This window comes from Pan troglodytes, chromosome 1, assembly GCF_028858775.2.
Source record: "Pan troglodytes isolate AG18354 chromosome 1, NHGRI_mPanTro3-v2.0_pri, whole genome shotgun sequence".
NCBI classification, from domain to species: Eukaryota; Metazoa; Chordata; class Mammalia; order Primates; family Hominidae; genus Pan; species Pan troglodytes.
Genome location: NC_072398.2, coordinates 64,387,311 through 64,409,832, shown reverse-complemented (window position 1 = coordinate 64,409,832; position 22,522 = coordinate 64,387,311). Strand labels below are relative to the sequence as shown.

At 35.4% G+C, this 22,522-nt stretch overlaps 1 protein-coding gene across 16 annotated transcripts in view; it reads right to left on the bottom strand.

The window, feature by feature from the left end:
• Positions 1–2,914: 2,914 nt before the first annotated feature.
• Positions 2,915–22,522, bottom strand: part of EDEM3 (ER degradation enhancing alpha-mannosidase like protein 3) — a 64,506-nt gene continuing 44,898 nt past the window's right edge. For 4 of the 16 annotated variants that reach the window (XM_009439564.5, XM_003308635.7, XM_016934064.4 and 1 more), the window contains 5 exons: positions 20,638–20,829; positions 19,128–19,293; positions 15,310–15,495; positions 13,980–14,027; positions 2,915–6,898 (listed from right to left, as the gene is read on the bottom strand). In XM_009439564.5, coding sequence (XP_009437839.1) covers positions 6,489–6,898; positions 13,980–14,027; positions 15,310–15,495; positions 19,128–19,293; positions 20,638–20,829 — 1,002 coding nt within the window. In that variant the 3' untranslated portion in view covers positions 2,915–6,488. The remainder of the gene's footprint in view (positions 6,899–13,979; positions 14,028–15,309; positions 15,496–19,127; positions 19,294–20,637; positions 20,830–22,522) is intronic. The other 12 variants (XM_054656675.2, XM_054656691.2, XM_063810458.1 and 9 more) reach the window with 8 other exon arrangements.

Here is a 22,522-nt window from a genome sequence, read left to right as displayed (position 1 = left end):
TTTCATTTACTTTATTTTCTATCTTCTTTACTACATTTTGTCCATTTGTCCACTACAACCACCGCAGGTCCTTTAAGTACCTTCAACTCCCAGATCCCTTTGGTAGCTGGCTGGTTGGCAGGTGAATGTTGTTTGCAAGGGTATCTGAGTCAGCCTTCATAGCAGCCATATTACACCCACTTGGTTCAAATAGATAATTGTGCATAGTTAGGAGAGTCAGTCTGTATCGCAGAAATCAGGCTAATCTAGGTTCAAATCCCAGGCCCATCTAACTTGCTCTGTGGCTTTGGGCAAGCCACTTAAATGAAATTATAGATATTTTGCAAGGTTGCCATATGGATAAGGAATCACATATATAGAGCACTCAGTATATGTTAATGCCTAGTGAGGGTTCAAAAAGTGGTGGTTCTGACTAGGTGCGATAGCTCACACCTGTAATCCCAGCACTTTGGGAGGCTGAGGCGGTCGGATCACTTGAGGTCAGGAGTTCGAGACCAGCCTGGTCAACATAGCAAAATCCTCTCTCTATTAAAAATACAAAAATTAGCTGGGTATGGTGGCGCACGCCTATAATCCCAACTACTAGGATGGCTGAGGCAGGAGAACTGCTTGAACCCAGGAGACAAAAGTTACAGTGTCCCAAGATTGCACCACTGCACTCCAGCCTGGATGACACAGTAAAACTCTGTCTCGAAAAAGTGTTGGTTCTTTTTATTATTAGGACTGCAAGGATGATACCAGTGTTCATATAGCTTATTAGAGAGCTGGCCTGGACCAGTCCTCTTTGAGGTGTTGCTGGAACTTGAAGGAACTACTGTTGAGCTGAGCAGAAGCTTACAGATACACCCTAGGGGAGTATGTGGCTTGGATGGGGCTCCTGGAGACAGCGAGCCACCAGGAACCACAGAAGGAAGGTGGGGTGAAGTTGAGTCAGCAGTCTGGCCAGACCAGTTGATGGAAGAAAGACCTGAACTGGATTCAAGAGACAAACTTTCATTGCCTCAGATTAAAGATGGTCTCAAAGGTTGACATTAGAAAATGTAAAAAGGTGAAGCCAGGCATGGTGGCAGGTGCCTGTAATCCCAGTTACTTGGGAGGCTGATGTGGAAGGACTGCTTAAGGCCAGGAGTTCAATGCTGCAGTGCACTATGTTCTCACCTGTGAACAGCCACTGCACTCCAGCCTGGGCAACATAGTGAGACCCTGTCTCAAAAAAATTTTTTAAAAAGAGTAATTGTAGGAAGGTGAATGAATGGATGTCCACTTTCCATTGACCTACTTGATTCAATGAATAATCTACATTTAAAAAGCCACTTAATCACCACCAGGGCCATTAAGACATATGAAAATCTCAACAGTTGAAAGAGGTCTATGGTGCATATGATAAATTTGGAAGTGGAAATTGGTGAATGATCCTCTAAAAACGAATGGGGTCTTCCTTGTACATACACATGTGGAGGTAAGGATCTGACAGCTCAAGAGGTTGCAAACTGGAGACCATTGCTGTCACATATATTTTGTTTAACTTGAACAATGTTTTAAAATAAGATTTCACCTGAATTTCTGGTTTTTCTCAAATGTTAAAAAGATGGAGCCACACATTCTTCCATAGCAACAGTATGCCTGCATCAAGTACCCACTGTCTCCTGTGGCTATTTAGTAGGGTAGGGGACTTCAGAAAAGGTTGCTAAAACCAAGAAACTACTTTTTAGGGGTTTCAGGCTATTTGCCACTCCCTCCTTGAAATGCTTTCTTGGTTTTTATACACTGCTTCAGCCTTGTTTTCCTCCCACTTCTCCAACTGCTCTTTTTCATTCCCTTCTACAAAAGTCCTTCCTCCTCTGCTGTCCCCAGATTCTAGGAATCTCAGGGCTCTATTTTAGATCTTCTCTCTTCCCTATTCCACACAGTTTTCTTGGTAAACCTCATCTCTCAAGGTTTTGAGTCCCAGCCAAATGCTGCTTATGTCCACGGTAGGTGTGCAGTACATATGGGATTGGTTGAATCGTGCAGAAACATGAGATGGGAGGATTCTGGGGTGATTTTGTTTTGTTTTTGAGACAGGGTCTCCTGTGTTGCCCAGGCTGGTCTCAAAGTTCTGGGCACAAGCGATCCTCCCAACCTCAGCTTCTTGAGGAGGAGATGCGATTATAGGTGTGCACCACTATGCCCCACCTCGTGTGTATTTTTCATGTTCTCTTCTTTCGCTGACCTAAACTACTTATTTTTAAAAGCATAATGCTTATTTTGGAAACTTATGAAAATACTGACATATACAAATAAGGAAATAGCAATTGCCTACAATCCAAGATAACCACTGTTAGTATTTTGGCTATTTAACTCACTCCATGATTTCCACCACTCTCTATCCCCTCACCATAATTTTTTCTTCATAAACTCATTGTCCTTTTTACTTACTACTTTATTTTCTATCTTCTTTACCACATTTTGTCCATCTGTCCACTACAACCCCAGGTCCTATAATAGTGCCTGGCATACAGAAGGCATGCACGCCCTTAATCTTTGTTGAATAAATGAGTCAATGTCATTATATATATGTGTGTGTATATATATATATAATGTGTATGTATATATGTGTATGGAGAGAGTGAGCAAGCGCTGGGTCATAATTTATACACAATTCTAGAGTTTTATTCACTTAGCATTACCTTTGTGCATGCTACTGACTTGTTGAAAAACTTTCAGTGATTTCTTAGAACAAGGTCCAAAATCCTTACTTTAGCCCACAAGCTTGGGTTTCTACAGCCTAAAATGTCCCCAGAATTCAATCCCCAGAGGATAAAATGAGTTTAAAAAAAAGAAAAAAAAAAAAGGAAAACAGAGTGATAAACATCAAGACATAAAAGTATGAAGATATGCACAGTGATTCTAAAAATTCAAATTAAAACTAAACTGGAATATTTACATATTTTATTAAATCTTTACAATCAGCAATTATAATCAAATACATAATTATATACAGGATTATATACATTTTGCCCAGACTTTTACATCACAGTACATAGTTTCCCTTAGAAATATTGTATACATTTATCACCAAACAATAAAATCCAACAACAGTAGTGTTACAGCACCTGTTAGTACAGACATCTTTTTCATAAATTACATCATAAGAAAATATACGGCTGTAAATTGGGCTTTTAAAAATGTCTTTTATAAAATCTGAACATACAATATTTCATTCACAGAATGTTTTTTTTTTCTATGTTCTGACTGAAGCCTTGTGCATAAAACGACCGGCTGGAATATTTACTAAATTCTACCCCCCTCTAAAATTATAAGCAGTATTTGAATTACTTATGCTGAGCTTTCTTCATGATGAATTTGGCATGGGGTTTGGTGAGAGAACAAATGTTGGCTTTACTATAAAAAGGTTGTGTGATGGTAATTTAAATTTTAAAATCTTCTTGAGAGAGTAATTACATTAGTGAAGTTAAAATCAGAAAGTGTACAATTTTTCATTTTACTAATACTGTAAAGAAAAAGGGAGACGTATAATGCCAAGAGTTAATTTGTTCTGAAACAATTATACTCTTTTTGGAAGCCTATTGCAATTTAAGAAGAAAAAAGAAAACTTGCCTAACAAAATATCCCATACCAAACATATCTAGTAAATTACAATTCTTTCACACTTAAAACTTTATGGGAAAAGTATTGCAAATAAGGGCATATCATTTCAATGAACTTTTATATGCAGAAAAAAACTAGCTATTTTATTTTTAGTAGGTAAACAGGTTAAGTTTTAAAACTTGAAAATATCTGAATTAAATACTTGCTCTAATATCTCTTAAAGGATTTCAGCTAAAATCCTTACTTGATTCCAGATTTGTAAACATTATATAAATCTTTCTTAAACAATTTTATGGCTGTGGTGATCACTTCAGCTATATTTCTAAGCAGTCAACATTTAACTGAGGTAGAACAGATGTTTCTAAATTCGGGGTTTCATAGAATCCCCTGAATCTTTAGCAAGTTACTAAAATGTCTATAAAAGTTAACTAAAAAACAAAACACTAAAAAAAAAAAACAACAACTAATGCCTTTGGAATTTTTAATGAACTCAAAAACTACTTTGTGGCAGTATGTCAAGTAAGTAAATGAATGTAGAGTTGTAATTACAACATTGGGGTTTTTTAGACGAACATTATCTCCTCTTTTCTTAACTAGGGAAATATTGAGTATAATTCCTTCTTGGTATTAAGAAAAATTGGTTAAATTTTTTCCTTTTCTTTTTTTAAGGATTTACTTTTCTTAACAAGTGAACAATTTGCTTCTAAGCATCAATGAAAGGCAACACCTCCCTCTAATGGCCAAAGGAAGAGAGTGGCAGTAAGCTGGCTTTTCCAATGTGTCACACAATCCTTCATGCCATTAAGTTCTCCTTGTTGGAAAAGAAATTAGGTTGTTTTGATAACTTAGAAAAGTTCGTTTTAGACAACAATGACTTTCAGCTACAAATACAAAATCAAATCCATGTATATAAGGCTTCTGTAATCGATGTCTTAGAGGAACATCTGCTCATTTTCTCCAAGCCCCAGTCCTATAAATCAAGGCAAGTCAAGTAATTAAGCTTCAGCTATTTTGGCAGCTTTGCAATTAAAATGAACAAAGCACTATATCTATCCTTCCATATACTGTATATATTATAGTTCTATCTTGTTACACCAAATCTCACATGCAGAGAGACTAAAAATATCCATTTTGGTTTCAGGTATAATTAAAAGCCAATAAGGGTCTTGCATACTATTCTTTTTCCCCCTCCCCAAAGTGAATTCACCATCAGATTTACTACTCCCTGACTCAATTATATTTACCTGGAATATCTGAATGCAGGTATTTATCCTCTCAGAAAAGAATATGTTTACCTGGGATCTAAACATACTGTACACGAATATACATAACTACAATACAGCACTGCTGTTTTTAACAGCTCCACTTATAGCTCATCAGTACCTCACAACTATGTTTTAGGAAAAAGTTTTGTGTAATGTTATGGTAAAGAGAAGAAAATTATGTCTCTTAAATATTCCTTTAGAACTAATTCAGGCAAGTTTAAAAAATAAATAAAATGAATAAAGCCATGATTTCAACTACAGGGCTGTCTACAAACATCAACAACAAAATTTAAAACTTTTTAAGACTTAAATGTGGCCAGCACCAGACTACTACAACAACAACAACAAACCAAAAAAAAAAAAAAGGGGGGGGGGGGTGGAAGTCTCATTAAGCTATATAGCTATATGTAGTTGTATTGTACTTTTTTTTTTAAACACAGGTCACCATACACTAATTTTCAAGTCCGTATCAGAAGGAATATCTGTTAAAAACAAAAACAAAAACCATGATTCAACAGAAAATGTGACAGATTCCTTAGGTGCAACTTTAGAAACCTAAGTTTCAAAGGAGAAAAACAGTAGTTACTCCAGGAATTTTAACTCACTAACCACAGTTTTATCATGGCTCTGTAAGACAGCAAAATGGAACAAAATGTATACAGCTGTTGGCGATACGAGCCTTGTGGCTCAAATTGCATACCAAACATGGGATGGAGTAAGGCTGATGGCTAGAGGTAATCACCTCTAAGAGAAATGAACTGGAAATGATTTATAATCTACCCTACAAGGATATAATGCTAGGTTCCATTTCAGAGTAGTCACAGCTTTCCCTATGGAAGGCCCAATGGGAGGTTCATATTGCAACATTATAGTTTCTCCCTTACTCCATTTTTCAGAAGTATTAAGTAAGCAATCTCCACAATGTATTATATGACCATTTTACCTGGTCCCACTGATTAGTCTTTATGCAGAGAACTCACTGAGAAAGTACACTGGCTTCACCTTTGGTTTAAATAAAAAAGACATTGTTAAGAAGGAAAAAAAATCAAGTCATCTTGATCATTTGTCACTAAATGAAACAAGAGAAAGCGATGAGCAAAGACTGTTTTCACCATAAATGCATTTGCTTCATAACCACTTAGGTCACTTAGAGTGTTTTGTGAAGGCAGCATAATCAGAATGCCACAATACTCGGATGCATCTTCCCAAAAGAGCCTCTAACCCCCAAAACCAAGAAAGGTGAGCTTCCTTTAATTAGAAGGCTATCCAAACTCCTATTCCCCACTCCACTACTAAATGGATTTTGTTTCTTGTCTATCCAGAGACAACAGAAATCTGGTTCGCAGGAATGCTCAGTAATCTTTCCCTGGCCTGAGGTGTTGCAGGGTGGTGCAGTGCTGCATTTGAAGGGGGAACTGTGGATTTCCATTTTTGATGGGACAGTTTTAAACAAGGTCAATTCTAACACAGCATGCTCCAGATTCCTACGATAACTACGCCAGTCAGAACGTGGTTGTTCATCACCATACTTAAAGCCTCCCATTAGAAAGCCTGCTTAGTATTAGGGTGTCTATTAACCACACACAGTTTACCTTTTCTTTTTAAATACCTACCAACAGATTGTTTAGCAAGTCATAGCTCATCCTTCTCCATCATTTCAAATGCTTCTATATCTTCATTCCAGTCTGCTAATATGGAGTCTATAGGCTGGACCTTTTTACCCCAGCTAACATTAGGATTGGAATCTTCCTCAGTTTCTGATTGTTCTTGAAGCTGGTTATCTAAATCTGTACATTCACCATTAAGATTTGTAGTCTCATGGTTTTCTGTGGGATTAGAAGTCTGTTCAGAAGGGGAAATGCTTGCAGCATTGTCCACATCTGCTAGAGATAATAATTCTGGGTGAGAATTTAGAGAATTTTCCTCAGAAGACTCTTGATCAACCAAATCAACCTCCTGAGAACTTGATGAAATCTGTTCACCACTCTGATTCTGAGAATCATTTTCAGAGGATGGTTGTTCTTCATTTTCCATTTCAGGATCTGTATGAGAAAGAAACAAACCTCATGCTACTTCTCTAAAAAATGTACTATTACACTTTCCAAAGCATATTGGTTTTTGCAACAAGATGAAATAAAACGTGAAAGAGAATCATGTTAATGCAGAATGGTGAGCATCAGCACTGAAATGAAGACTGTCTTTATGCAGTCACATTTTCCTATAGATTCACTGTGCAAAATGTGTCAGTGTTAGAAAATAAACGTTCTTCCAAATTGGAAGGAATGACAATAACTAAGACTGACGTCAGTGGACATTAGTAAGCCAAGAGGTACGCTAACCAATAATAATATTAAAATATATAGAGATTTGCAATGTATGGCTAAAATGTATTAGATACCTAAAGCTTATGCATAAGAACATATTAAACAGAATCAATTTTAAACAGCATATATCATTGCTATATTTTCAAATAATATTCCTTTGAAAAGTGAAATTCCTACTCGGTAAGTCATAAAGATGCAGATAACATAGATTTTTTTGAATGACTAAGGGTATTAATGTGACTGATCAGAAATACTTTCACAAGACAAGAACTGAGATTATTCATAAAATTCTATTATTTTAGGCCTATGAATTATAAGATATAGTCATTCTAAAATCCACTGGAAGGCTGAAGAGTGAGTTAAACCTCTTATAATGAATATACAGTGAAACCACTAGAGGCATTTTATTTAGGGTTCCTACAAGAAAGTGCTTAAATAGCATCGACGCCTACATGCTACATCCTGTTCAGTCTCTGCCTCTGTGATGCAGTTGGCCAGCAAATATCCTCCAAGTCATCATTTGCATAGTGCTAGGGATAAAATGAGGAGCAATACCAAATGCTATACCTGCCCTTATGGGTCTTATAGTCCAATGGGAGAAAAAGATATTATACAAATAATCACGGAAAATAAATAGAAAACTCAACTGTGACACGTTATGAAAGAGAGATAAGGATGTTGGATGCTCAAGTCCCTTATGTAAAATGACACAGAATTTGCATATAACTGACACACATCCTCCCATGTACTTTAAATCATCTCTAGATTACTTTATAATACCTAATACAATGTAAATGTTATGCAAATCATTGGTATACTGTATTGTTTGGAGAATAATGACAAGAAAAAAAATCTCTGTATGTTCAATACGGATGTTTTTTTCTTCTTGAATATTTCCTATCCACAGTTGGTTGAATCCATGGGTGCAGAACCCACAGATACAGAGGGAGAACTGTAAGGAGATTTGAGAAGTTTCTTCAAAAAGTTCCTTCAGAAAGTGACACTTGAGCTGGGGCTTAAAGTATAAGATAATGTCAAAGAAGGGAGGGAAGAGGATTTATTTAAAAACCAGAAAAAACAAAGGAAATGTAGACACGCAGGAAGGTGTGGGTGGGTATTGTTGGGGCACAGAAAACAATTCCCCAAAATATGGTGCTTCAGCATGATGAATGCTTGGAAAACTGAAAAGTCTCAGAAATAAGCCTCAGAACCAATGTCTGTCTCTGACCTTCCCCTGCCTCCCTGTCTCTCTGATCCTCTTTCCTGAAGCAACTGGGGGGATTCTCTCTGGAATTTTCTTATCTAAGGAAGCTTCTTTCCAAATGAAATGCAATTGTCTCAAGAATCCCTCCCCAGGACTCTCATCAAATAACGAGAAAAAAAATGAGCCATCAGAGAAGAGTAGAGACAGGGGTCCTCACCACACCCAAACAGACTTTTCTTCTATTCTTCTGAGGACAGCTGAGAGATTAACTGGGGGACTTTATCTAGATACTATGCAAAGAGAATCCTTTACCAATCATTGTCTAAGCATTGGACCTCTTCATTCCCTAGTATTCCTCTACCCTAAGAAGAGGGTATTTAAGCTTCAACCACCTGTCCCCTTTCATATTTTGTATGGCTCCTGTGCACACACGTACACATAATAAAATTATTATGCTTTTCTGTTGTTAACCTGTTTTTGTTTTTTTTTAACCCGGGGTGTCAGCTGTAACCCTTTATGATGGGAAGGAAAGGATCACCCCTTTCTGCCCCTACAATGCATATATGTTCACCCTGATTAGATGGGATTACTTGACTCTGAAAGTTTACATTCTTAGGGTTTTTTTTCCGGAGGGGAGGATCAGCGGGGGGTGGATTGAGGAATTCCACACAATCTCTGTCTTCTAAGCTGTGAAAAAGGTACAATTTAATTAGGCAATTAGGGAAACCAATGGTGCAGACCAAAGAAAGAAGGTAGCTGGCTACTTACAGCTTATTTATCCCAGGTTCCCTAAATTCAAGAGAGAACAAAAAGAAAAATCTCCAAGTTTCTTTCTAGATTGTATTATTCCAGATTAGAAGGAGAGGAAAAGGTGTAGGGTTGTTTTACCTGGTAATGAAGATTGTGCTTGTGATAAAAAACTCTCCTAGGATTACATATACAGTATTATTTTGGAAATCTAGCTGATGTAATCGGACAAGAAAGTAGAATAATCAATGTAAATATAGAAAAAGATCAAATTATTTGTATTTTCAGATTGTGATCGTACACTGTCAAAGCAACTTTAATAAAAAATACTATTAGAATTGATTAAAAAATTTGGTAAGAAGACTATGCAAATACCAATAACTCCTTTGTAGTAACAATAAATAGTTAAAATATAATCATTAAACCTTTTCATAATAAAAATAAAAGCTACAAAACACAGAATTAAATTTATTATAAAAGGTATAAGACCCACGTTGCTTAAATAAAATCATGAGAACATAAAACAAGATTTGATTAAATTTATAGGTATATCTTAAATGAAGTCTTAATATTTAACATTTTCCTAATTTATATGTAAAGTATGCAATTATATAATTTCAAAATGAATCTCATTTGTACTTCTTGTTTTAGTTTTAGAACCAGATACAATTAATTTAAAGTTTCTATGGAACAGCACATGTCAAAGAGAAGCCAAGAAATTCTAAGAATCAGTGAGGGGAGAGTTGCCCTATCAGATAATAAAATATACTCAAAACAGCAAACTTTTATTATTGGCACAGGAATAAACACATTAGTAGAAGAGAAGGGTAAGTCTAGAAGCAGATCCAACTATGCAAGAATATTTGATGTATAGCAAAGATGGTAGTTTAACTGAAGAAGAAATGAGTGGTTTGCTTCATAAACGGTATTTAGTAACTGACAACTCAATTGGAAAGACTCCTAACTTTTATTTTAAAATTCCATATGATTTAGAGACCAAAATGTAAAAAATGGTAAAAATGCCAGAAGAATTTAGGAAAATATTATGTAAAAACAGGATGGAGTGATCTTCTGAAGTGAGACAGAAGACCCAGGAGCCTCAAAGGAATTAATATTTCTGATTACCTAAAAATGCTATGAAAGTTACATAAACAAAGTGAAAAGATGACATGTTGGGAAAATTGTGTGATGACATGTTGGGAAAATTGTGTGTTTGTGTGTGTAACCTCTGTCCCTATATGTGTGTCTTTTCTAGATAATTTATAGAACCTCTATTTCTTTATGAGTATGTATGTAAATATAGGAAATGCGCACACACACAAACAGAGAGGTCCTATAAAATATCTAGAAAAGACACAGAATCTTATTTAAAGAAGGCAAAGTGCAAAACGTATGACTAGGCAATCCATAAAGAGAAAAAACAAAAAATATACCTATAAAGGGAAATATGCTGACTAAAATAGGAAGAAACATGTACTCTCATATCTTGCTGGAAGGGATGTGAATTGCTACAACCTTTTCTGGAATGCAACTTGCAACATCCATTAAAATGAAAAAGACCCATATACTTTCTGCCAGCATTTCATTTTAGTAAATCTCAATATTCTAGAAAAAGTATGCATATCTAAGAAGATATGTACGAGAATGTTACCTACACCATTGTATACAGTGGCAAAACAAAAACCTGGAAATAATTTGGACGCCTAATAGTGACATGGTTAAATAAATTATGGTACAGTCATAATGCAAAACATAATGCAGCTTTCAAAAGAATAAGTTATGCTATCCTACTAGCTTGGAGGAATGTCTTTAATATAGCTTTAACTGTAAAAGGCAAGTTACTGAATGATACATATATTTAGAAATGTATAAAGCACTAAGAAGAATATAAAAGATTACACATCAAACTGCTAACATTGGTTGGTTATCTCAGAAAGATGAGAGATTATTTAAAAGTTTTTAATACACTTTTGGATTGTTTAATTTGTTACAAGTTTAATTTTATAAAGTTTTTAAAAAGATACCAATAACTATTCTATGCAGCACTATAGGAAAGTCACCAGGGGCCAACTAAATTTAAATGTAGAGAAGCAGAGAGAGAGAGAGAGAGACAGAGAGAGAGAGACAGAGAGAAGAACTTTGAAGAAGATGCCCATGGAAGAAAATATTTTGGTTTTCGCAAGCTGAAGGAGCTATAGAACCAGAAATAAAAGCAACAATCAGGAAAGTAAAAATGGCAGTTAGAGAACTACAAAAAGATAGAAGAGTTAAAGTCTGCCACATTGCTACAAATCTTGATCATAAGGTGCCTGTTTTCACCAGTATGTGAGATCAAAGTCCTAAGAGCATAACAACCACAATATTAAACTCAGGAATGGTACATCAGAAACACAGAAAGAATGGAGAAAATCTCAAAATACAGAGAAACGAAATCAGTATGTTTTAATAATAAAAGAGGAAGTGAACCTTGGCAAAGACTTAGAGATTGGATGTTTTAGAACTAATCATTCATTCATTCATTCATTCATTCATTCATCTGTACATTAAATGTTTACTGAAAGCAAGGAATATAGAGATGAGAAGCAGGTAAAGAACTATTTAACTATCATAGTAGAACTGTATTAAAAGGACACCCTTAAATTTTACCTAGGAGAATAAGAAAAATTTCATAAAGAAGGTGGCATTTGAAATTTAGGACATCTAAATGTTCTCAAAGAGGAAAAGGGCCATGGGAGAGGAAAAGGGATTGATAGGGAACTTCCAGAAAAAGGGAAGAGATGGCGCAAATGTGAAAATGCATGAGAAAACATGTCTTGGATGGAGAAGGGAAGGTTAAGTATCAATTCTGCTAAGAAGAATGTTTCAGATGTTTCTCTCCAGCTAGAGTTCATCTGCATATGTACTAGATTTTTCTCCTAGGAATCAAATCCTTTCCAACAGCAACTTAAGGTGTGCAGTTCAGCTGTAGAACAGATTCACACCAATCAAATTCAGTGGGGGATAATCAGGAAAAGTGACCCTGCCTGACTTAAATCAGAGCATTGCAAATGATGGAACCTTTTTTTTTCTTTCCTCCATTTTCTCTGTCTGGCTCTTTACCAGATAGACACAAATACAGTCGCTTGAAAGCATTTGTCTAGAGCCCTTAACGCACTATAGGCTTACACTCTAAGTTGCAAGCATGACAATGTATTGGAACTTAAAAATGCTGATGTTTTTTCCCTGTGAGAAATACTATTGAAAAAAGGAAATTTACTCTTAATTGTAAACTGCTTCAATTTGGACCTAAAGGTAACAAAACATTGCCTTTTGTTTGTGGGCACAGGGTTGGAATAATTAAGTACCTTTACAAACTGAAATTTTGGAAAAATGAAACACTGAGAGATATGATATTGAAAATTCTGTTCAACAATAGACTGTGGATAGCTTAACTTTCAGAAGTGTCACAGGTTTGACCTAAGGAAGCAACATCACTTGATAAAATGCTAATGCTTTTTGGCTTCTAAATGTGTATTAAGATGACCAGAAAATTTCTGCTAGCAGAACAGTTTCAGATATGTCTATACTAATGGCATGGACTTATCAGAATAAGAAGACAGGAGTGAAGGCTTTTTAAGGGCTTCTATTTTCTGTATTAAATATGAAAAGGACTTCTTAATCAGCATTGTGTGACTTCATATGGAAAAATATGTATTTGTGGAATGACATTTCTAGAAAAGGCAATCTGGAGAACATTTTATTGTTCAGATTTTAAGGATGTTGTTACTTAGTGTACTTATATAATCTGTTAACTAGTACCCGTAATGGTACAATATGGCCTGATACATAGCTGGGAGACAAAAAAAGGGTGCTTTCTGAATCTTGTTCAATATTTCTCAAAGTGTACTTGAGGAAGCAGCTACAACACAATCACCTGGGATGTTTGTTTGAAGTTTCAGATTCTGATTCCCAATCAGAAAGTCTGAATCAGAAAGTCTGACTGAATATTTGGAGCAGGACTCAGAAGCCAACACTTCTAACAAGTGTATCTGTTGATTCTGGTGCAGGGGAGAAACACTGATGTATGTAGTAATGGTACAGGACAAATGATAACCGCTACAGACTGTGTAGCTTCTTAGGATATCCTAAGTGAATACATTTGTTGATTTCATAACACTATTATCATTGATTTGTTACATTAATAAATATTAACAATTAGACTGTATCTTGTTGCTAATTAATATAGCTGTACAGTTCTATAAAGAGCTATTACACAAAAAGGGGGCTTTTCAATACTTTTATCAAAAGATCACTCTATAACAATCACAGTTCAATAAATTTATAGACTAAACTTTTCAAAAAATATCTTTTAAATAATGCCCTTTTAATGCAGGGTCCTTAAGGGGATACTGTTCACCAATAATTCTTATTTTCTGGTAGAATTAATCATGTCTCATAACCTTTCTCTGGTACAGGAAGCACATGCTGTACCATAATCCTGTAGTCCTAACCCATGTACCATACACACACACGAGCTTTTAAAACAAGTCAGTACTTTAAATATTTTACACTGTGTTCAAATAAAATGTGATCAAAGTAATAAATACTAAAACAACAATGCCTGTGTTAGGAGTGACTCTTGTATGGACATAGACATAGAATTCATCTATTGTATGGGATGTATAATTATTAGAATTTAAAATTATTATGTGACTGCTGACTAGACATGAAAATAATCTAATTACGTTACACAAGATATTATCATCGTATCCACTGAAACAAAATTATATATGTACTTGTGTGTGTGTACACACACCCAAATACATATATACGTATATAATTTAAGGCTTGTTAATGCAAGATACTTACTACTATTAATAATGTAGCTTGGAATCATTTTACCTTTTAATATTGCTGCTGAAATTCCAGTGGTAGCACAAAATAGGGGGGGAAAAAAGCAAATGCATTAAAGAGTTACATGAAATAATAAAGAGTTACAAGAAATAATAATTTGCCTATGTTAGATGTGCCTAAATGCATATATGTAGGCAAGAAGATCTGAGTTTAGAAAAGGGCCCAGGAAAAAAAAAATCAGGTATACAGAGGATTTAAGACTAGAAAACATTTGTATTCTGTTCTGTTTCCATCTATACATTGTTATATACAAACAACCTACTTGCTCACTCCATTGCTCATAAATAATTGACATTTCAAAGAATCTCAAAGAAGAATAAAGCAATACAAGAAGACAAAATTAGGCTAGCATGATTATGCTAGCATGATTATCACCGAACATTTTTTTTTAAATGTCCCACTTGGAAGTCACATTGAATTGAATCAGTTTCCTACATACCTGTCAAACACCCCAGGGGATGTAACAACCCTGTACTATTATGCAACTTCATCTATTTAAGGGTATGGGAGAACTTTAGCTCTCTCTTCAGGTCTCTCCAGCAGACAGGAAAGACTGCCACCACAAGCAAGATCTGAAGGCTCACATTCCCTCATTTCTCCTCTATCCCTGGGTGTGAAACTATGTAAGAATACTAGTAAGGCCTTGCATTTATATTGTAATTTGGGTTTCAAAGACATTTCAAATTACTAACGAACATTTTGGCCTACAGAGGACTATCTACTCTCATAAATTAAGACATGCTATCTTGTTTTTCAGAAACAGCCATTTGTAACTCTTATATCCATGTGATAAACTTAGATCTCATTGGGAAGAAGCTGCTAGATTTCTATTGCCTTCACCAAGACAGCAGTCATTTGATTATAGGTGGCCTGTTGAGACTAACTACTATGATATTGTATACAACATTCTATATATGTCTTCTCATTCCTTATAAAAGACATGTAAGATGTAGTATCAGTGAAATCAAATGGTGAACATTTCCAGATGTTAAAATGGCTTTCCTGAAGTAGTCTCTTGTATTTTTATCACCTGAACAGACTCACGGCAAAAATTACAAATCACACATAAAAACATATGTCTAAAAACATCCTAACTCAGAAAACAAAGCAAAATAAATGTTTTATTATTCTTATTTCCAAAAGAAAAATATATTTTGAAATCATCTTCTAAAAGTTTTACTTGTTTTCACAGTGAACCCCCCCAAAAAATTTTTTGTGACTTGTTATCAAACTAGCAAAATTAATATTAAGCTGCATAAAAAAACAAATGGTATTTTACTCTTACCTCGATCTTTTGCTTTATCAGAGAGGAGCACTTCTACCTCCTCATATTCCCGGATGGCATCCAGTATGATACTTCCTTCTTTGCTGAATAAGAACAGCATGGGGATCTTGATGTCATCCGTATCCTTTCCATCACCTGCCATCTGGAACAGAGGGGCAGTATCACTGCTGCTCCCCTCATTGTCATCTAGCCAGAAAATAAATACAGCAAACATCAAAATATCCAGCCATTAAAAAGATCTATCTACTAATTGTTACCGATTTTTTACAATGACAGAATTAATTTTATGCATCAAGAACCATAAAAACCAACATAATTTTTGGACCCAATTCTCATAGAAACGTATCCAAAGGAAATAATTCAAAAGAAGCGAAAAGCCCTATGCCCAAATAATTTTACTAGACTATTTATAATTGTAAACAACTGTACACCATTATAAGTAAATTATAATGACCTACTTGATAGGACACACAGAATAATAATACATTTAAAAAGTAGAATACAGAATTCTATGATTATGACTATAAAAATTTCATATGCTTATGGAAAAGCCTAGAAAGGAAAAAATCAATGACTTGGATTACAGTGATAGAACTATGAATGAATTTTATTGTTGAAAATTTCCACTACTGGCATGATTACATTGTTTTACCAAACTAAAAATGGACATTTCTTTTTTATATAATGCACACAAAGAATAGTTATGACTATAGTGCTTCTTCCTCTATAAGCTAAACTAAACAGTATTGCTATTTTGCATTGGTTAAATAATAGCAGTAGAACTATTAATAGTAGTAGTACCAGCAACATGCTGTTTTACTGGAGACGACAATCATGACCACCTCCAATTCGCATGCCAGTCTCCCAGAAGAAACTATCTGTCCTGTCTCAGGGTGCTCACTCTCATAGGACCTGCTAAGTGCAGAATGCATGACCCATCCTCTTGGTAATAATTGATTAGACAAAAGATGGCTACCTGACCCTGAGTCTCTCTGGGGGACCTGGAACTGGCACACAGAAAGACTGTTTCAGTTAGCAGGGGGTAATAGTCCAGTTGAATGACACAGACTTAGGGGCTGAGGCTGCAAACTAGAATGGCCATTTTGGAACTGAGGAACAAAGAGAGAGAAGGCTGGTGAGAAGCTGGAAAATGAAGCAGAATTGCAAAGAGAAGCAGGGAAGAAAAGTTCAGAAGGACCCAGAGGTAGAGATACAGAGAGAAAAGTGAAAAACATTCACTATCATGGATCCTGGTGATTTTTAGTTCCCACTTCTACCTCCTGGTGAATCCTAGTTGTATTTGTACTGTTTAATTCACTAAAAATAATCCATTTCTGTGTAGTGAAAAAACCTCCCTTCTTAAACCAACGTAATTATCTCCTGCAGCCACATGATTTCTAAGATAATTCGTATTTCTAACCCTTGCAACAAAAAACAGCTAATTCCTAATTTATTCATTTATATACAATTAAAACAAAAACAAAATGCTTTGTCAGAAACAAAAAACTCAGGAGAAAGAAGTCAACACAAGAAAGTTTCTCATTAAAAATTAAATTTTTGGCTGGGTGCGGTGGCTCATGGCTGTAATCCCAGCACTTTTGGAGGCCAAGGCAGACCACTTGAGGCCATGAGTTTGAGACCAACTTGGCCAACACAGCGAAACCCCTTCTCTACTAAAAATACAAAAATTAGCCAGGCTTGGTGGCACGTGCCTGTAATCCCAGCTACTCAGGAGGCTGAGGCACAAGACCTACTTAAACCTAGAGGTGGAGGTTGTAGTGAGCCAAGATCATGCCACTGCACTCTAGCCTGGGTGACAAAGCAAGACTCTGTCTCAAAAAAAAAAAAAAAAATTTCTGAGAGTAAGGATCATCATCTCTTATTTATTTATCCACAGAACCCAGTATAGCATTTTCCAACTAATAGCTACCAAAAAAAACATTTGACGGGCCAGGCTCGGTGGCTCATGACTGTAATCCCAGCACTGTGGGAGGCCAAGGCAGGCGGAACACCTGAGGTCAGGCGTTCAAGACCAGCCTGGCCAACATGGAGAAACCCCGTCTCTACTAAAAAGAAAAAAATATACATAAAAATTAGCCAGGCGTGGTGGCAGGCACCTGTAATCCCAGCTACTCGGGAGACTGAGGCAGGGAGAATTGCTTGAACCTGAGAGATGGAGGTTGCAGTGAGCCGAGATCACGCCACTGCATTCCAACCTGGGCGACAGAGCAAGACTCCATCTCAAAACAAACAAAACAAAAATTGACAATTATTGCAGACTATAGAAGATCATGAGAATTAGACTTCACTGAAAAATATAAAAAACCAAAATACTACACAAAGAAATATTTTTAAACATTAATGCATAAATTCTACACTTTATACTTTACATTTTCATTTTGAAGTCTTGGTAAGAAATGTTCAAAATGACAGTGATGGTTAATATACTAAATTCTGCAATAAAACGAATCTAAGTGTGGGAAATACCCAAGGATAAAGAGGATGATTTAAGTCAGGGGTCGGCAAATCTCTTCTGTAACTGGCTAGATGATGAATAAATATTTCAGGCTTTGTAGTTCTCTCCTGTAAGTACTCAACTCCATCACTGCAGTTCAAAGCAGTCATAGACCATACACAAACAAATTGGCATGACTGTGTCCCGATAAAACCTTTATTTACAAAAATGGGCAATGAGCTGGATTTGGCCTATAGTCTTGTAGTTTGCCAACTGCTGATTTAAGTCATTAAACAGGACTTCTCCTAATGTTTATTAATAAAATTTATGCATCCATTAAATCAACATAATAAGTGTTAATATTCTCTTTTACCTGAACTATTTTTTTTTATTTACCTTAACTATTGGGCGGCAGGGGAGGGGGGAATCCAAAATGGATTTCCGTGTGAGAGAAGCTGTACAAAAGAACTCACAATCAGCATATTGTGAGCCCAGGTCTTACAGTTCTTTCTGAATGTAAACTCCTATTTACTTTAAAACAGAAAAATTTATATTTCCCCTGATAGTCATGGCCCGTTTATCATGATATAAGTGATTGTCTATGAAAGATAAAAAAGCAAAACCCACTAGTTGATACATATAGGTAAGATGATTTAAAGGTGGTAATTTGTCATTTCAGTAGAAAAAGATCCAAGGGGATAAAGATCTGCTAGCAATACTGTAAACCCTGTTATAGTAGCACTTATCCTATGTCTGCTATTATGCCAAGAAATTTTATATATCTTTAAACCTTACAATCACCTAAAATATATTTATTATCACTTCCACTGGAGCTCAAAAATATTCTACTATCAAATAAAAAAAAATTCTACTATTTAATCTACAGATTAAAAAACTGAAGCTAGGCCAAGGTTACACTGCAATTTTGTGGTAGAGCCAGGAACTGTACTCTCATGTGTCTGCCTCCAAAGCCTGCATCTTTGTGGAGTAATGGAAATTTTCAATGGCTCCCCACTGGAGGTGGCACAGTGTAATTCTTGCCCTTCGGGGGTTATGGATCTCATGGGCACCTTTTCTTATCCATGGTACTGAATTTTTTTACCACTCAGCCCTACCTCACCCTCACACCTAAACCCAAGTATTTTCACTGACATTAATATACAGAAACTCAAATCTAGACTTTTAAAAAAGATGTTAGATATCTAGAAATTAAGAGTCATTGGATTACCTATCCTTTATGTTGTCTAGGTGAGGTAAAAAAAACTATGACAAACTCTTTGATAAAATTTTAGAAAATAAAAGGGAAAAAATCCTAAAAATTATCTCCCCTTCAGTCAACACAATGACATGGATGATTACTTACCAATAACAATGCCACCAATGGCTCCAGCATTCTGGATGTTGCGTGCCTTTTCTGCAAACATGCACTGTCCTCTTTGTATCAGTGCGATTTTTCCCATCACTGCCTCTGGGTTAGTAAGCTCTGAACAACCATTGTATGGTTTACTGCTTGCAACAAATCCTCTTGTCTGTCAGAAATAAAAGCAACTTAAATACTTTAATCTTCTCAAATGGCAATCAAGTCATTAAACCTCAATATCTAGAGTTTTAAGAGAACTAGAACTCATTTCTTTTCTAATGATAACATATCTAACATATAGTCACCATAAAATATTGTTTTAAACATTTTGCATATCACAGTACTCAACCAATATTTCTAGTGTGCTTTGCGGTTTATAGAACATTTTTATATAAACTACAAAATCTGTTATTTATAATGACCCTGAGCAAAACAATACAAATAACATTTCCCTTTCACATATGGGGAAATTGAGACTCAGGTTACGTAATTTGCTCACAATGTTAACACAATGTTACTAAACGGTAAAGTTGGGACCTGCAGGCAGATTCACTACATTTACAATAGCTGGGAACTAATTTGAAATGATCATTGGTAACAAGAAAAGTTTTTGAAAGGGGAAAAAATGGACTTAGTCTATATGAATCTGCAAGCAGTTCTTTTTACCAAAAAAATTAAATCCACCAAGGAACTAATTTTTTTAAACACGTTACTATAAAGATGTTTTAATATCCTTCACTCTACTAAAATGTAAATTCCATAAGGGCATGGATCTTCATTGGTTTTGTAAACTGATACAGCAAGCAGTGCACAGAATATAGTAGGCACTCAATCAACAGTTGAATGAATCAATCAATCTATATAGCTTCTACATAGTTTAAAATACACATGAGAAAAAAGTCTAAATTAGCAGTAATAGAGTGAAAAGAGCATTGGCTTTAGATTGTCACGATACTTGGGCTCTGGTCCCAGCTCTGCAATCAATTAGTTAGATAACCTTGTGAATTGCTTAGTTATGTAAGTCTTTGTTTTCTACGTTGTAACTATGTTATAACTATAGAGGACGGACTAGCTAAATGATCTTCAAAGTTTGCCCAGTGGAACCTCAGGGTCCCAGGCTTTCTCCAGTCACTTGAGCCAGAGCTTCTGTGCTTTTAGCTGTTTTCTACATTAAGCTCCTGGTTTAGACTTTTGTTCAAAGAAAGGTTCTAGTGGCTCTTAGAAAGTCTGAAAACCATTTTTAGATCAATTACAGGTATTAAATTAGAGAAGAGACAAAGAAATTGAATAGAACCTGAATAATATTTTAGTTAAAATTCTGTAAGCATATTATATACATAAATTATGACTCAAAGTTTTCAAGACATGCTTTTACTTTACTTAAATCCAGGAGATTGACTATTTCAGTTTTTTAAATAAATTAAAACTACTAAATTAGAGAAGAGACTAAGAAATAAGGCAATACTTAATATTTTAAATTCAGTTTCAACAACTATATTTTAAGTATACATACCTCTTTATGTTTAGACAGATCCAGCCCAAACTGAGCTGGTCCAGCAGTCAATACTACCCTGCCAAAAAATGGGTGGGAAACAATTTGTACAGCTCGTGGAGGCAGCTGCTGTTCTTTTTGTTGCTGACTTGACAATTCAATCATCTCCTGCATGAACCTCAACCCATCTTCAGCGTCAATTGAACTAGCAGCCTATGAAAAAAAGAAATTCATTTTATCCTTCCTTTCTGGAAACTTCCACCAATTTTTTGATTTCCTAAAGACACTGTACTGTAGTATTCTACTCTACAACTTCTTCTTTCACTTTAGGTCACCACCAAGTATTTATGACCTTATTTGTACTCAAAAATAATACTTCCAGAAATAGTATTTCTGAAAATAACTTATCTGTATTTTTTATCAATGTCACTTTCGCTATTCTATAAACCACTTTTGATTCAGATTGAGAACTGGACTTCTAGCGAATGCTCAAATGCTCACTTTGCTTATTCTCCCCACTGGCTTTCCCTCTGAAGAAATAAACCTCATACCTGACCCACACTTTCCCTCCTTGAAATAGTGAACAACCAGATTCAATTTGATTCAAAACATATCTGTGAAGCACTTATTCCATCTCAGCACTTGCCTAGGCATTGGAGAGACAGTCCTTTAAGAAGTTTGTGTCTGGAGGAGAAAGACATGTAAAGTTAGCTATGATAAAATTTCTCAAGTGGGAAAGTGGAAAAGGAGCACAGATGAGGGAACAATTGATTCTGCTTGTGTGTACCTGGGAAAGATTTAGAATGACACTTGAATTGAGTCTTAACAGAGGGAAAGTTGAAGAATGACTATAATAGAAAAAAATAAGATGATTCCTGATACTTTACAGGAAAAACCAACAAGACATGATAGAAGTTAGAGGATGGAAAAGGATAAGAGGAACTGGAAGAGAAGAAGAGTTCAAACCTATCCTGAAATTTCCAGCTTTGATGACTTAAAGAATGATGATAGGTTTTACTGACATGGAGAGCCAAAGAAGGAAACATAGGTTGAGGTGAGGGTAGAAAGAGAGTAAACAAGAAAGAGATAATTCAAGTTTGGACAGATTGAGATTGAGATGCAAGATGTATGAGAGGTAGATGAAAGTTGAATTTAATAGTAAATTTAGGAATCAGGATTCACATACATAGCTAAGAAGTCATATGTATAAAAATGATAGCTAAGCTTGTAGAAATAGGTGACACTGTTGAAGAAGAGTATATAGAGAAAAGAATATCATCCAGATTCTTGGAAACTGTTTACATTGAGTGCTTGTGCCAAGGAGAGCTACAAAGCAATAAACAGTGAAGTAGAAAAAGAACTTTGTTTCTGAAATATCCTGGGAAGCCAAGAAGGGAAAATGTTTTATGAAGGGTTCAGCCAATAGTTACAGAAAAGTTAAATCATATAAGGATCAAGAGGCCACTTGGCGGTAATTATGCCATTGGCAGCCTAAGTAAGTAAAAGAAATGTCACAAGAGATAGTCACTCCCACTGAGGCCAAATAAAATACAAGGAAGAAGGAAGAATACTCTTAAAAGAAGGAAGGATGTGGCAAGAATATGGATGAGATGAAAACTTGAGGGTGTGATGAAGTTGTGGGAGGGTTGAATTTGAGATTAAAGGATACCTGAATATGGTTCTAGGTTAAAAATTATTCAGCAAACTATGTGGTTTTCTCAGAATCAATATACTAATAAGGTAAATAATTTAAAGACTTCGTGTTATAAAAACTTTCAAAGTAAAAATCAATAAAAATTTCTCAAAAGGACATGTTATTTTTCCTAGGCACAGACAAATAAATACCTATGATGAACAAAATACTTAAGATTCAGTAGCTCTTTGGAGACTAAAATGATGTAAAACA